Source organism: Trachypithecus francoisi, unplaced genomic scaffold, assembly GCF_009764315.1.
Source record: "Trachypithecus francoisi isolate TF-2019V2 unplaced genomic scaffold, Tfra_2.0 Lachesis_group19, whole genome shotgun sequence".
In the NCBI taxonomy this organism is placed as follows: Eukaryota; Metazoa; Chordata; class Mammalia; order Primates; family Cercopithecidae; genus Trachypithecus; species Trachypithecus francoisi.
In genome coordinates this window covers 38675409-38691490 of record NW_022681464.1, presented here as the reverse complement: position 1 = coordinate 38691490, position 16082 = coordinate 38675409, and the positions used below count along the sequence as shown (strand labels likewise).

At 40.1% G+C, this 16082-nt stretch overlaps 1 protein-coding gene and 1 non-coding gene across 2 annotated transcripts in view; one reads left to right on the top strand and one right to left on the bottom strand.

The window, feature by feature from the left end:
• DLGAP1 (DLG associated protein 1) overlaps positions 1-16082 on the top strand; it is a 971691-nt gene that overhangs the window by 652367 nt on the left and 303242 nt on the right. Inside the window, 1 exon segment of the mRNA XM_033178240.1 lies at positions 1043-1257. Within this exon segment, the coding sequence (XP_033034131.1) occupies positions 1043-1257 (215 nt within the window).
• On the bottom strand, positions 3904-4007 carry LOC117064283. The gene has a single exon (XR_004429356.1). It is a non-coding gene; the product is annotated as a small nucleolar RNA U13 (small nucleolar RNA).

Below are 16082 nucleotides of genomic sequence, written 5' to 3'. Positions count from 1 at the left end.
TGTGGAAAGAAAAAAAAGAGCAGTGCACTAACAGCATTATTTTGTTATGGTACCCACAGTTAGGGACTTAGAGTAGGATCCAGCAAAGCAAAAGGAAAGGAACAATTCAGACAAGTAGTAGCTATACCAGGTAAGTTGAGGAATCAGAAGGCCAAAAAGGGGAGAAACTTGCAAGAGGAATTATTTGTGTGTACGTGTGTGCATGGGTGTGCAGAGGCCAACCAAAAATAAAAGCGAGAAAATGCCATTATCTTCCAGAAGGAGATCATTGAAAACCTTTAGAGAGTGCTTTAAGCAGATCTTTGGAAGCTGAATCCAAATTAAGAAAGATTCAGAAAGAATAAGTGATTGGGGAGTAAATGCAGCTGGTGGAGACCACTGGTTTAGGAAGAAGACAGACCGGATATGAGATGGTAAAGTCAAAAGGTTCAAGGAAGGCATAGATCAATCAGAAAACATTCCCGAATCTTAAATGGCAATTGAAAACAAATCACTGGAAAGCTTAAATAAAATTGCTCTCCTTTCCAATGGCATTCTTATGCCCGACTCAACTATTATCAGCGTGAGAAAACTGACATGTACAAATGATTCAAAGCCAATGGTTTTAATTTTTCCTAATACATGAGTCATGTAAAAGATTGAGAGACATGGATTTGTAGGTATTCAAAATATTCTTGAGCCTTTTACAATAAAATATTGTTATTGAAAGGTTAATGTCTGAAGTTTCAGATGATTATATTACCAACATGCAGTACCATACCAAAAAAAGAAAATACTTGGTCTTATTTATTATACGTTTTAAAATAACTAAGAGGATAATTGGAATGTTTATAACACAAAGATATGACAAATGCTTGAGGTGATGGATACCCCATTTACCCTGATGTGATTATTACACATCATATGCTTGTATCAAAATAGCTCATGTACTCCATATACACTTACTACGTACTCATAAAAATTAGAAATGTTAAATCTTAAAAAAGAAAAGAAAAAGGTAGGATTTTGTAAAACGTGATTTGTCTGTTTTCTATCTGAATAGGTTCCTCAAGATGAATGGACAGGGTACACCCCTCGAGGTAAAGATGATGAAATTCCATGCCGAAGAATGCGGAGTGGTAGCTATATCAAGGCCATGGGGGATGAAGACAGTGGAGACTCAGACACGAGTCCCAAGCCTTCTCCAAAAGTTGCTGCACGGAGAGAAAGCTATCTCAAGGCTACTCAGCCATCCCTTACAGAACTCACCACACTCAAGTAAGTAGTCCTAACCCTGCTCTTGTGATAATCCAGGTGCTTGTATTATCACCGAGGCTCAGACGGTGTGTCTCCTACAGTAAGTGGGGCAGAAACAGCCTACAGGTGGAGCAGTGCAGTAACTGATTGTGACTTTAGATCTGATGTCTGTACCCCAGTACCTTTGTAGAGAGGGGCAACAGATGTGCTCTGCATTGATCATAAACTGAACCAATCCCTCATCTCTAAGAGGCAGAAACAATCCAATCTTTTTAGAAGCCATTATGGATTCTTTTAAATCCAGAATGGCTTCTGAAAAGAATTAAAATTTCTGGTCAATGAGAATATACATGTATCCCAATTCCTGAACATTTGCTCAGGCATGAAGTACATACAAGAATTTTTTCTTAAGACTCTTGAATTTTTCAGATAATTGAGTAACATAATAGAGGAGATTGTCTTGGAGAAGCTTATAGAATGTGACCATGCTTGCAAATTGGATATGTGAAGGTTCTTGACATACATTTTTAAACTTGGGCACTCAATACATATTACAGTTTGAAGGCCTTAAAAATGTTTTGTTTGAAAATATAAATATAGTCATACATCATCTAATGATGGGGTTACATTCTGAGAAATGCATCATTAAGTTATTTCACTGTGCCAACATCATAGAGTACACTTACACAAAGCTAGATGGTCTAGCCTACTACACACTTAGGCTATATCGTGTGGTGTATTGCTCCGAAGTTGCACACCTATGCAGCAAATTACTATATTGAATGCTGTGGGCAACTCTCAGACAATGGTAAGTATTTGTTTATCTAAATATATCCAAACATAGAAAAATACAGTAAAAATACAGTATTATAATCTTATGGGACCACCCTATTATATGCATCATTAGCTGAAATGTTGTTATGCAGCATATGACTGTAGTCCTTAACTGTATTTGTGCTGTTTGTAAACAAAGAACAGCACTACACAGGAAACCACTGAAATTGATTATTTTAAGCCAGACCTGATTTAATTCTAAATGCTGTTTATAGAGAGTAAATTCTTTAGAGTCTTGAAATGTAGAAATAGATAGAATTCCACTTGGACCTGAAAAATATATTACAGATAACTCATATTTTTAAGTGCCTTTGATTCTATATTTTGATGAAATAACATTACTATTCATGCATTTATATTATGTTACTAAATAAAATATTAAAAGACAAAATAAGTAAAACAAAAAATCGATGCAGTCGAATTAAGGAAAACAAACCTATTTGTTAATCAAGAGCACTGAAAAACAGCTGACTGTTGTGCGATGGGAATTTATTTAAATAGCAGAGTATGTTGTATTTTAAAGAACCAGACAGAGACAGCCTCTCATGAATTATTTGTCAAGGGTTCGTGTGTAACAATTCTGGATCGTTTTAATCAAAAATTAACACCAACGCATCAGTAAATTAAGCCAAGAAAAAAACCTCTTCCTTCTTTCTTTAGCTTTCAGTTGCCCTTCCTCTTTGCCTTTTTACTACATGTGTTAGTTTTCAAGAATCTTCAGAACAAACTACCACAAACTTGGTGGCTTGATTAGATCTACAAAGACTCTATTTCCACATAAGGTCACATTCACCGATAGTAGGAGTTAGGACTTCAATATATCTATTTGGAGAACAGAATTGGACCCAAAACATTGCCACACGAGGTTAAAAAAAAAAATCATGGAAATAAAAAACAGAAACAAGTCTTCATTGCATTTTGGCACACCTAGCAGATGCTCAGAAAATTAAATTAAAAGAACTGGATTTGTAATAAAGGCAGTGGACCAAGGTGATATGAAACGAGGGAGGCCAAGGACCCTTCTGAAAAAAATATCTTCTATGGACCTTAACATATCTCTCCACTAGACACAATGCTAGGTAGTCATGGCCGTGGGGTTAACATCTTCCTGAAGATGCAAGAAAAGAATTGCAGTGGGCAAGAAAGTCACTTAAACCAGCAACCTCCAGAGTCCTTTCCATCTCCCGAGTATCCTGTTAGGTTGTCATCAAGATGTATTGGTCACATACACTGAGTGATACTTTGGGTCTTGGGTGATAAGATAGAGGAATTGCTCTTGTCCACAGCGATATCCAGGTAAGAGGAGAACAGAAAGACGCAGAGCCGTGAGGAAGATGAGAAGGGTGCTCTGAGGAGACTGAGGACAGGGGTAGTGGGTAGGGGCTGAAATCAACATCACAATCATGCCCTGGGCTACTCGCATAGCTTCAGGATGTGGAGGATCACTCTGAAGTCACTGAAACTCTTTCTTTCTCATTTGCCTTCTTCACAATATGACCCTCCTCTAATGTCCTGGACCATATTTTTGTGACCACCATATATTTCTTTTACTGCTCAGAAGTTTTCAGAGCAGAAAGAGGCAAACAAGCAGATGACAGCTAGGCTGATGGTAGAGGGCCAGTTCTTTCAGACGGTGAAGTTGTTGAGCTGGGTATGAGTTAGTGACTGCTATTTCCTCCCTCCCCACTTACAGAAATTCAAAGTGGTGATAAGGAGTGGACAGGAGAACACCTACTAAACTGAAAACATTTTACTTAGGATGGAGTTTCCCCAAACCATCTCTGTTGTCCCCTATTCTTTGGCAGGAAAGAGAACTTTTTTTTCCTATGTTTATGTAAGATGGATAATGTGCTGATATCATAACAAGGTTTGAAGGAAGCACATCTCATATATTACTGTGGAAACTCAATCATCATGATTATGATCCACAAAAGGATCACAAGAGAACCTTAGACAACCATCTGAACATATCTTCCTTCCGTGTGCTACCATCACATCCCCTAGAATCATTTCTCATAGTTCTACTTACCTCCATTCGTTTCACACTCACCTAGTTTATGAGTTCCCTTTGTCATTACAGTCTACACATTAAACCTCCGTTATCTTCAACTGCATACAATTGTTAGTGACCTCTAGTTTAACCAGATTGGCCAGGTACGGTGACTTACACCTGTAATCCCAGCACTTTGGGAGGCCAAAGTGGGCAGATTGTTTGGGTCCAGGAGTTCGAGACCAGCCTGGGCAACATGGCAAAACCTCGTCTCTACAAAAACTACAAAAATCAGCCAGGTGTGGTGGTGCGCACCTGCAGTCTCGGCTGCTTGGAAGGCTGAAGTGGGAGGATCACTTGAACCCAGGAAGTTGAGGCTGCAGTGAGCCATGATTGAGCCACTGCACCCCAGCCTGGGCAACAGAGAGAGACCCTGTCTCAAAATTAATTAATTAATTAATTAATAGTTTAACCAGATTAAAAGAGATACAAAAGAAAAAAAGGAAAACACTATAAAGGCAAAAATTCAGACATGACATGACTCATAATCAATTCTGTCTTTCATTCCTTGATGATGTTTTGACTGCAGATCATTATTTTTCTAGAAGTTTGAAGGATTCAGTCCCTTATGAGAAAAAAGATCCCCATATCCTGGAATTCTAGTTCCTCAAAAAAGAAAACTATATTTATGTTCCTACTTCTTTGACATTTAAGTCGATTTTTTTCCCTCCTTCCTCCTCAGCAATTCACAGCTTTAGGGATGAATCATAGCCCTGAACCAAGATAACTAAAATTAGGCAAGTGAGATTGGGGCAACATTTTGTTTAAGGTTTTCAACTCCCATCTTCTCTCAGAAATGTTGGAGAGAAGGCACTCCTACACTTTCTTGCGTTGTTTTTCTCTTTTCTTTTCTATTTTCCAAAGGCATCTTGAGGGTTTATTTATGTGGGTGGTTTTTCATCAGCTGCTTAATGTTAGTCATTGGGTCCTCAGACATATAGGCCTAAGGTCAGTTAAACATTGCGGTGTTAGGAGTAGTTTTGAGACAATGAAGTCCATCTTTGGGCCAGCAAAACCCCTCCTGTAACTACTCTTGGAAAACTATTATTTCGGTCACTCTCTTCTCTTATCCCACAGCTATTAACAAATCACTCCAACTCATCACTAGCTTTTCCTTCTTCCTTACTTAATAGCTAACAATAAATTTGAAATGGCATATCACCCGAGAATATTAGTATTTTCAAAAAATTCTGAATGTTTAGTAGTAAATTTCCAGGCAAGTAGAGGAGACATTTAGGGGCCAGAGTTCCCTCAAAGCATGTCGTTGCAACCTGGCACTGATGAAGAACATAAGTCTCTTACTTGGAGTGCTGTTTATTCTAGAACTGAGACTACTGCCTGCTACCATGATTAGTTAAAACCAAGTCCAAATCCCATCTGGGGCTTTTATTCAATACACTGCAGAAAGAACTTTTTAAAAATTATACTAAGTGGGGTGTCATTTAAAAGATTCTGAAGTTAAATTCAAAATATCTATTAATCCTACATGAATAATAGTTTAAAGTGACTTAATACTTCATCTCTTTATCCAAGCACTAAGAAAAATTCTTCCCCTAGAAGAAATAGTCAGTCTTTAATATTACAGACTTTGAAACTCCTCTGAAATTGGGGACAAGGATCCCAGGCTGTTGCAAGAGAGCCAGTGAGAGCTCCTAGCAATTTTGATAAACTGTCTGACGAAAGGCTTCAGGAAGATTTATTTTCAGTTCTAAATGCCTTGAAGGCAAATCGTTTTTCATTTTCAGGATGGTTAATCCTCTTAATCTTCATTTTTCCCCCTGGACCTGAACCCTTTTTTTGTTTGTTTTAGATAAATTGGAAAATTTTAAATTTAAATTTGGAAAAATACTAAGTAGCTGTGTGCCTTTTGGCAAATGGATTAATGTCTCTGAACCTCCTCATAAATGAGAGTCTCAGTCTCTTAGCATGGATGGCACCACTTAGGTGGCTCTCCCTACAACTCCTCCCACCCCAAACCTGTGGCAGACAGCATTAGCCAATCCCAGCATTGATGGATCCCATCACCCTACCGATTGAGAACAGACTGAGCCCCTGAACCAGTCTCAGTGCAGTGCTCCAGCCACCATGATTCATCCATCCAAGATGCCCACAGGTGCTATCCTTAGTCTACGAGAAATATCTCCCAGGAACCTTTCAGCAGTGATGTGTATAATTGTCAGAACGAGGCACGGTAGGCTGGCGGTTCACAGTTTAAAGACAAAAGAAAGTAGTATTGGTAAAGAAAATAATTTGAGAAGAGGTGGATGGAGTATTCTTCAACTTTAATTCTGGATATTTTAAATGCGTCGATTTCTACGTAAGGAACCCAAAACCATAGGTTCTTGCTGTAGTCGCTTTTGTTGTTGTTGTTTATCTTGTATACGTTTTTTTCTCCCCTTTTTTCCTCCTGGACACACTGTGTCCTCGCCTGTTCCTCACGTCATACACTCCCCTCCTACCTACCTACTGCTCCTCGTTCTCCTTTTCTTGCTACAGAAAGAGGGGGATGGGATGAAGATTGGAGCATCGCTATTTTTTTCCCCAAATATAGGAACTGTATTGCGAACGTAGCAATTTGTATCATCCCATCTGTGTTCTAAGTAGTATGAAACATCTGTTTTGCCTAAATGCTTTTTTGTTCCTCTCCTACCTGTTCCTCTGTATCATTGTAACATACAACAGCAAATGCTCCTCACAGAATAGGTGGAACAAGAAAACACAACCTGCCACACGAAACTGTGGATTAACGTCCTCAGTGATCAGTGATATAAAGTCAGGGTAGTGTCCCATTCTTCCCTGACTGTAATACTTTCTTCTGTTATCCTCTATCCTTCTAACTCCCCACTCCCACTTTCCAATATAATAAGAAATGCGACACATTTAAAACAGGGAAAGTCATTCTTGCTCACAGAAAAATTGTCACTTGCTCATCTACAAATGATCTAAATACCTTTCAAAACTTTGTTAGAAATCAGCTTGATTTAAAAAAGAAAAAAACACCTAATACAAGCTATCGCCTATTATATTCAGTCCCAGATCACCACTCCTAGTTTTAAAAAAAAATGTTCCTTCATTGGGAAATGAATGCCCTCCTCCAAATGATGTGGGCATGTGTGAGTATTGTAGTCTGTACCAAATCCTGGTCTCTTGCTGTATAATTACTCTTTAGAAAAGCCTGTGTTGAAAGGAAGCCTGCATAGACTGAAAAGTTTCTACAATGATCATGACTACAGAGAGGTGAGAACTCCTTGTGTGTCTTTAAAGGAGGCGAAAGAATAAAAGAAAGTCCAGATACTTTTCTAGAGAGAAGGAATGGAGACATTTTTAAAAGTTAAGAGTCAGGAGTTGGAGGAGGGAGAGCATCAGGATAAATAGCTAATGCATGCTGGGCTTAATACCTAGGTGATGGGTTGATAGGTGCAGCAAACCACCATGCACACATTTACCTGTGTAACAAACCTGCACATCCTGCACATGTATCCCAAAACTTAAAATAATTTTTTTAAGTAGGAGGAATATTTACATTTTAACAAGGTTCTAAGTGCCTGACTGAGTGCTGTGGGCTTTACATACATGTTTTCTTTTGATCATCACAACTCTGTGCATGCAATTTTGCCCATTTTACGAATGACAAATTTGCATCTCAGAGAGATTAAATAACTTTTTAAAGGTCACCTATCAATCAAATGTCAGAGCTAAGATTTGAGCCCAGGTGTTGAAAGCAGAAAAGATAAAAAGCTGGACGGAAAGTTGAACTTACTAAGACTGCAGTGATGAGCTATTTAAAAGACGTTTAATAATTGAGGGGAAAGGAAGATCAACTGGGTGTGGACAATTGAGAAGTGGTACCCAGGAAAAACAGACATTCAAAGCAGATTGTGAGTGAAGGATGGATTTGAAGAGGCATCAGAAGCCTGCAGTGAAGTGAGTTCTGTGTCGGAAGTGTAAACATGAAACATGCAGCTGAAACAGGAAGGATCTTGAGAACATCTTGACTCAGGCTTAGCCTCAGGTGCAGAAAAGAAGGACCAATGACCAAAGGATCAGAGCTACAGAAGGCGCTGGCTGACAGAGGACACAGGAAGAAGGGACGGACTCTTAGGAGCCTGGGTTCAGCTCTGTGGAGACTAATACAATCATGAGTCCTGGGCCTGTATCTGTTCTGTGGCTTACCGTGTGTAACCTGAACCTTCTTCAAAGGATGGCAGACCAGGTTTGCACCCTTGACAGCTGGCTTCAAGGGGCTGTGTAAACAAAGCCCTAAGACAGCAGAGGGAGGGGAGCCAGGGAAGGTCCTGGCTGAGGGTTCTGGAAACAAAGACTCCCCATTCCTTTAGGTGGTGCTGAACACAGATGCTGCCCACTGTCCTTCCAGGATGGCTTCTCTTTGCAGAGAGCCTGAAAATTCTTTCGTCTTTTCTGCCTGCCACCTACCATTTATTCAATTTAATATCTATGTTCCCATTAAAGTGCAGACAACGAGGTAAAGAGAACACCCTAATTACAGTCAGAAATTATATTCATGCAGCCACTCACTCACTCATTTATTCATGCAACAAACATTTGGTAACTTTAATAATTTAAGTACTGTGTCCTACATTTATAACTTGGTTTCAATATTCACTAAATGCTTTACTAAAATCTGGTTTTCCAGAGTCAAGTGGAAGAGAAAAATACACACACACACACACACGAGTCTAAGAATTGGCAAAGCAGGCACTGCAAAGAAGAAAGGAACTTAAAATTCAGAGGCTGGTGGTGTTAAAGTTGATCGTTTTGGTCAGAATTATTTTCTGATGAGAAAAATCTGCGTTGCCTGGCATAAGAAAGGGTGGTGTTTTTTGTTTTTGTTTTTGTTTTGTTTTGTTTTGTTTACAGGTTATTATTTAGTTGGCATAGTTCGTTATTAGCTTTACTTTTGCTGTATCATTTATTATTAAAGAAATTCTTCTTATGCATGCAGATGGAAGGACATTTTGCAAGAATGAGAAAAGCTTCTTTAAAAGGAAGCCTAGGCAGACATATTAGGAGCTGCTGCTAATCCTTTATAGAAGCAGGCTGGGTGTAAGTCCTAAATAAATGTATGTTTACAGAAGATGCATTTGAAATAGCAAAGCCATCAGCATTCCTATCTATAAACCAGGAGGAAATTAGATCAAAATTGCAGCCCAAGGAATTCAGGTTAGCTGCAAGGAGGAACTTCTAAGTGCAAAGTTATTAATTATCAAATCAATTAATTTGGAAATTGTTAGAGAAAACTTCCAAGGCCTCTTTTGAAACCAGCTGAGTTATATTCCTCTGAGACCTTGGATAATGTGACCTTGGACAGACAAAATATCTGTATAAGATCGTTCCAGCCTGAAGAGTCTAAGACTGTATCATAAGATCTGCACCATCATCTGACCTGTGCATTGATCCTGTATTTTCAAGCTAAGCATTCAGGAAGAAGAGATTTCAAAGCACCCACATAACACAGTACCCCTAAATATATCACTTCTCTTCCTGACACTTCCCTTTCTATCAGTGGAATGATCATTTTCTAAATACGGTCTTGAAACTTTGCAACTCACCTCTTAACCTCTTCCAGCTCTACTACTTTTCACTTGAGGGATTGCAATGGACCCATTTGTCTTGATGCCCCCAGCCTCTCTCTGCTCCAACTCCTTCTCTAAGACTTTCTACAAGGTTGCTTAAGTGTTATCTCTGAATCCCATGTTGTCTAGGCACAAAGTCCCAAATGTAGCATTCAAAAGTGTCACAGTAAGACTCCATTCTCCTTTGAGATCTTCTTTCCTGCTATTCCCTTACAAGCATAGAACACTTGTATGGGAAGTAACATCAAGCCACTTCAACAAGCCACTGATTGTTCAAGCATAATTATGCAGATTCAAGAAGGTGCAGTATATGTGGCACACTTAGCACCGTCTCTGGCACACGGTAGTTGCTCCATATATGTTAGCTATCACCATCATTATTATCCATTTTGGCCACCTACTATGTGATAAGCATTGGGATATATTATAGTAGTCAGGATTCCCAGTACAATAGAACTTGCGATCTAATGAGGGAGAAGATGAGAAGAAAGTCTCCATTCTTTTAAATCTTCTTCTCAAAGTTAACCTCTGGCTGTCGGCCATTATTTCTTCCTCCTCAGAATTCCCGAAGCACTGTGTTGACATTTCTCAAGGTAATATAGCCTTCTTAAGCACTGGTCTGTTTTCCCCATCCCTCGTGTAGAAAGAGATTCGATGCTATCTGAAAGAATGTTTTTGAATCACTTGGCACAGAGTCGTCATCCCAGAGGGGAAATTGAACAAATGCTAACGCATCATTATGCAATCCCTCTATGCCTAAGGTGCCCTGAACAGTACCCTTCACGAGTAGCTTTAATGTGCAGTGGTTGAGTTGAGTTGCCATCTAACATCTGCCCAGCATCCTTTGACTGCGTCTGTGCTCTCTTTGAGTCTTCCCCCTCCTTCTGCTTCTGAATCTGTGGTTCTCTGAAAAGCTCCGTATTCCTTCTCAACCCTGCTTTGCATTGCCAGCCCACCTGGAGGCTGGGAGCTCAGTCTGGCAGGTACACATTAGCTTGTTACAAATATCCACGCAGCCATCCCTAGTATTGTTATCCACTTTGAACATGAGCATATTTCCTTTAGTTCATCTGAGGAATCCCAGTTCCTTCTAGTTCTATGAGGGGGCAGGAAGCACCAGCTTTAACTAGTCCTTTTGAAGTTGGGAAGGGTCTTCTTCCATGATCACATTAACTACTCCAACATTTTTAAAAATTATTTGTGGCTGGGTGTGGTGGCCCATGCCTCTAATCCCAGCATTTTGGGAGGCCAGGCCAGGCGGATCATTTGAGGCCAGGAATTCACGACCGGCCTGACCACCATGGCAAAACCCCATTTCTACTAAAAATACAAAAATTAGCTGGGCGTGGTGGCATGTGCCTGTGATCCCAGCTACTCAGGAGGCTGAGTCACTCAAACTTGGGAGGCAGAGGTTGCAGTGAACCGAGATCTTGCCACTGCACCCCAACCTGGCCAACAGAGCCAGACTCTGTCTCAAAAAATGTGTGTGTGTGTGTGTGTGTGTGTGTATATATATATATGTATGTATGTATATACATTTATGTATGAACCCACATAAACCAATGAGGAGAAAATATCATCTATCCTGATAGCTAGTAATATTTTAATTTTCTTCTAAGCCTATTGTTTAACATAAATAATTGGAAATAACAGTCAAGTGTTTTTGTACATATGATAAGATCCTCCCAACGGTGTCAGAAGGAGTTTAGAGTTGATTTTTAACCAACACTTTACTGATACACCAAGGCTTTCCAATGGTTGTGAACCTCACAAGGCAGAGCCTGGGCCTTCAGCTCCAGCCCTCTACTTTCTCTCCAACTTCTTTCCTCCCACTGACTCGTGAAACTCTGAGGACTTTTCCCTGAACAGTCTGGAGACTGTTTCCACCATCTGGACATTGTTCTTGACTTGCAGCTCAGAACCTCTTTTAGTTCTGCGGGCCACACCTCTTTCCCAGAAAAAGCAGAGCTGAGAGCTCTCGGAACAGATCCAGATTACCAACTGCATATAAAATTGCCACCACCTCGGTAGCATCATTCCTGTGCCAGATTCCAAGAGAGAATGGACACTGCTGTGGGTACAAGCACCTGAGAAGATTGGCCTGGTCCTGAGGTTTGTGCCTTCAGAGCCTGGGTTTGAAAAGCCAAGCTGGGAGCACTTTCCATTGTTGTTGCCGTCTCCACTCAGTGAAGAAAGATTGTGTTGGAGTTTTAGAGTGAGAGAAGCTAGAGATGAAGCTAGCTGGACGTGCTCATCTAGCCCGAGACTGCGTTTCTTCATTGAAAGGAGCCCCTACACAATGCTAGGTGGGGTCCAGTAGTTGGATGAGAGCCAATGGTGGACATCTCTTCCCAACTGCATATTCAGTTTTGTCCTCCTGGGAGCCATACTGGCCATGATGGGAATATTTCCACCATGGAAGTCAACACACTCTACAAGGCAGAGCTTCTTCCTCCCAAAAACTCAATTTCTAAACATTTACCACTTTACCAGCAGCATTATTTTCAGGTAGCCTTTCTTCAGAGATAGAATAAATGAAAAATCTTAGAAGCAAAACTAGAAGGAACCTCAAAGATGATTCCAAGCCTTTTATATTACAAATGAGGATATGCAGGCCCCAAGGAAAGAGGTAGTCACTGAAGCCCTTCAGCAAGGTTTAGGACCCAAGTCATCTCACTCTCAACCAAGACTTCTTTCCAGAGGACTCAAAGGTTCAAGCTGCTAACTGCCCTGAGGCAGACAAGAGAGCTATCAGGCTCTGTCTCCACTGCACATATACGATTAAGTGCCGCCAAGAGCAATGAACACAATGTTGTATAATTATTTGTAAGTTGTGAAATTACATTATGTATGTTACCTCTAACTAAAAGTGCTATATTTGTTCAAAAAAGAGAAAAATTAATATGAATTGAAAAGAGGAAGGGATGACTTCATGAAAGAGAAAGGATTCAATTTGGAATCTGAATAATCACTGAGAGGCAACAGACTAGGGAGGAGGAAATTTGTCTGAGTATAAAGAAATTAAGTTGACTAGTGTATTAGAAGAGTATTTAAAAGTGAGAGGCCATCTTTGGATAGAAAGTGAGAACTTTTCTAAGTAAGATCCTTCAATATCCAGATAATTCATTTTGGTTTAATAAAGACAGCAATAGGAAACCACTGATAGCCGAGCCAGATAATGAAGTGATGTTAAGTGTTGTTTTAGAAAGATGGCCTGCGTGGCCAGGCACGGTGGCTCACACCTGTAATCCCAACACTTTGGGAGGCCAAGGCGGGTGGATCACAAGGTCAGGAGTTCGAGCTGAGGCAGAAGAATCACTTGAACCCAGGAGGCGGAGGTTACAGTGAGCTGAGATCGCGCCACTGTGCTCCAGCCTGGGCAACAGAGTAAGACTCCGTCTCAAAAAGAAAAAAAAGATGGCCTGCGTGGTATGGAGTCAAAAATCCAATTACAGCATTTCTTGTGCTTTTCTCTTACTTTTTTCTTCTGGCTTCTTTATTTGTTTTTCTTGTTGTTGGAATATATCTCATTTTAACCCCCCAAAAAATCACCTTGAAGAATAGTAATGGCTAACACTTAGAAGCACTTCCTCTGTGCCAGACACAATTCACATAATAACTAATAGTACCTATAAGGCAAGAATTATTATTAACTAAGTTATACAAGGAGGAAACTGGTGCACATAAATGTAATTGACTTTCCAAGGTCACAGAGCTACAAGTGTCACAGCCAGGATTTGAATCCAGAGCCCATGTCTATCGCCACTATACTAGCCTGCCTCTAGATGGGATAGAGACAAATTGGAGACAGACAGTTTGAAATCAAGTAAGAGGCTAGAGAAAGTTGTACTGCTCCAGGGAAAAAATGGTAGAAGCAGAGATTAGGATGGTACCAGAAAGGGCTGATATACAAAGTTACACAGATAAATAAGGACACCAAAAATCAAAAGCCAGCCAAGGACAGTTGGTAGAGTTTGGGTGTTTGTCCGCTCCAAATCCCGTGTTGAAACATAATCCCCAGTGTTGGATGGAGGTGGGGCCTGCTGGAAGGTGTTTGGGTCTAGGGGGCGAATCCCTAATGTATGGCTTAGGTGCTGTCATCATCACAACTGAGTTTTCACTTTGAGTTCGTGCAAGATCTGGTTGTTTAAGAGTGTGGCACTTCCCCACCCTCTTGCTCTCTCTGACACCCTGTCACCTTCGGCCATGATTGTAAGCTTCCTAAACACTCACCAGAAGCAGCTACAAGCACCATGCTTCCTATAGACCCTGTAGAATCATGAGCCAATTAAAACCCTTTTCTTTATGAATTACCCACCTTCAAGTATTTCTTTCTAGTGACCCAAAAACAGCCTAATACAACGGGTCAAATCTCCTTGTTGCTGCTGCTATTATTTTGTCTTGCTTACTGTAGTGATATGCTATTCCCCAATATACACCATACCCGTATAAGTCTCTTTTTATTTAGGAATAATAGGAAGATTTCCTTTTTCATTATTACAAAATATAAGACTCATAAAAATTTTAACAGCACCAAGAAATATTTTAATAATGTGTAAAAGTCCCCCTCCCCTCTTCATTCCCTTTTTATCCCTCCGTAGAGATAAGAATTCTGTTTCTTATGAATCTTTTCAGAAATGTTCTAGGCATATATTATATATACCCATGTCTGAACTTTCTTTATACATACTGTTCTACAATTTGCTCTTTTCACTTGAAATTAGGTCTTAAACATTGTTTTATACAAATGCTTGTGGGTTAACCACACTCTTTTTAATATCGGCAAAGTATTCCATTGTATGCCTGTACTATAATTTATACAACCACTTCCCTCATTGAATGGGTAATATTCTTTATGCAAAGCAATGGAAGACAAAAAGACCTAGTTATAACAAAAAGAGATATTCACAACATATCAGCATGGTCATGGGAGTATAGGCCTTGGGCAAGAGGGCAGGAATTAGCTAAAAGTGTAAAAGTAACTGCAATAAACATGAAGGCTTGGCATCTCAAAGCACTTAATCATTTAAAGAAAATGAAAATGAAGCAAAAAGCAGGATATAAAGTAAAATATGTTTCCACCCACCAAAATAGGCAAGTATAATCATAAAACCTGCTGTTCCAATTCCCTGCTGGGAAGACTGGGTTGTAAGACTATGCCACTCAGGGTTGAGTATAAGCGATCTACTATGGGAAGAACAATCCAGGGGCCATTTTAAAAATAGATGCATTTTTTGTTTGTTTGTTTGTTTGTTTTTAACTTACAGCAGTGGTAATATTGATCAACAGTTAGAATTTTCCAGCTTCTCTTCCTTTTTGAATATTTTGAGATGGACTTTACTATTCATATTATAAGTTAAGATCCTCTTTCTCATTTCTCTTTCCTTGGCTGTCTTAAAGAAAACAATCATCTCAGGTAGAGGAGTATTAGCGGGAGGGAAGAATGATCCTTGGGGAAAAATTTCTAGGTGTTTTGTTTTGTTTTGTTTTGTTTTGAATTAGGTAAATCCATTAACTGCCTGCACTCCGCAGCCCTCTCTCCACACTTTCCCTGAGTTTATTTAAGTGGTTGCCCATAGCAACCACCGACACTTTAAGTAGCTGAGCTGAGTATTGCAGGGAAACAGCTTGGCAAGCCTCTGTCTAGCTTCCATGATCATTCACTGTGCCCTGGAGGTAACAATATAAAATTCAAATGATAATTTTAAAATATTAACAATGGTTTTGTGTTTCCTGTGTTTAAAAAAAAAAAAAAAGCACTACTTTTTTTAAGTGACATGGTACAACAGGGTCTGCTGGTCACCCTCAATACCACTGGAAATGGAATAATTTCAGGAATGAGAGGAAGGCTGTGAAGAAACCCCGCAGAAGACAGCACACCGTAGCCACACTCCTCTTGTTCCCTCTCCCTTTCTGGCAGCACCCATGCCCCTAGGGCCCCAGTCCTGCTGACTTACAGGCTGCCTGAAATAATAAGAGAAGGCAGAACTGTGTACAAATCTGGACTTTACAAATTTGCAGCCTTATGTGAATGGCTTCTCTGGTTGTGGCTTTTTGTTTTTCATTTTATAAATGAGTCTATTGCCGGGCGCAGTGGCTCATGCCTGTAATCTCCTTAGGAACCCAAGGCTGATGGATCACGAGGTCAGGAGTTCAAGACCAGCCTGGCCAAGTTGGTGAAGCCACCCCACCCCCACCCCCACCGCTCAGTCTCTACTAAAAATACAAAAATTAGCCAGGCATGGTGGCAGGTTCCTGTAATCCCAACTGCTGGGGAGGCTGAGGTAGGAGAATCGCTTGAACCTGGCAGGTGGAGTTTGCAGTGAGCCGAGATTGCACCACTGCACTCCAGCCTGGGCAACAGAGCA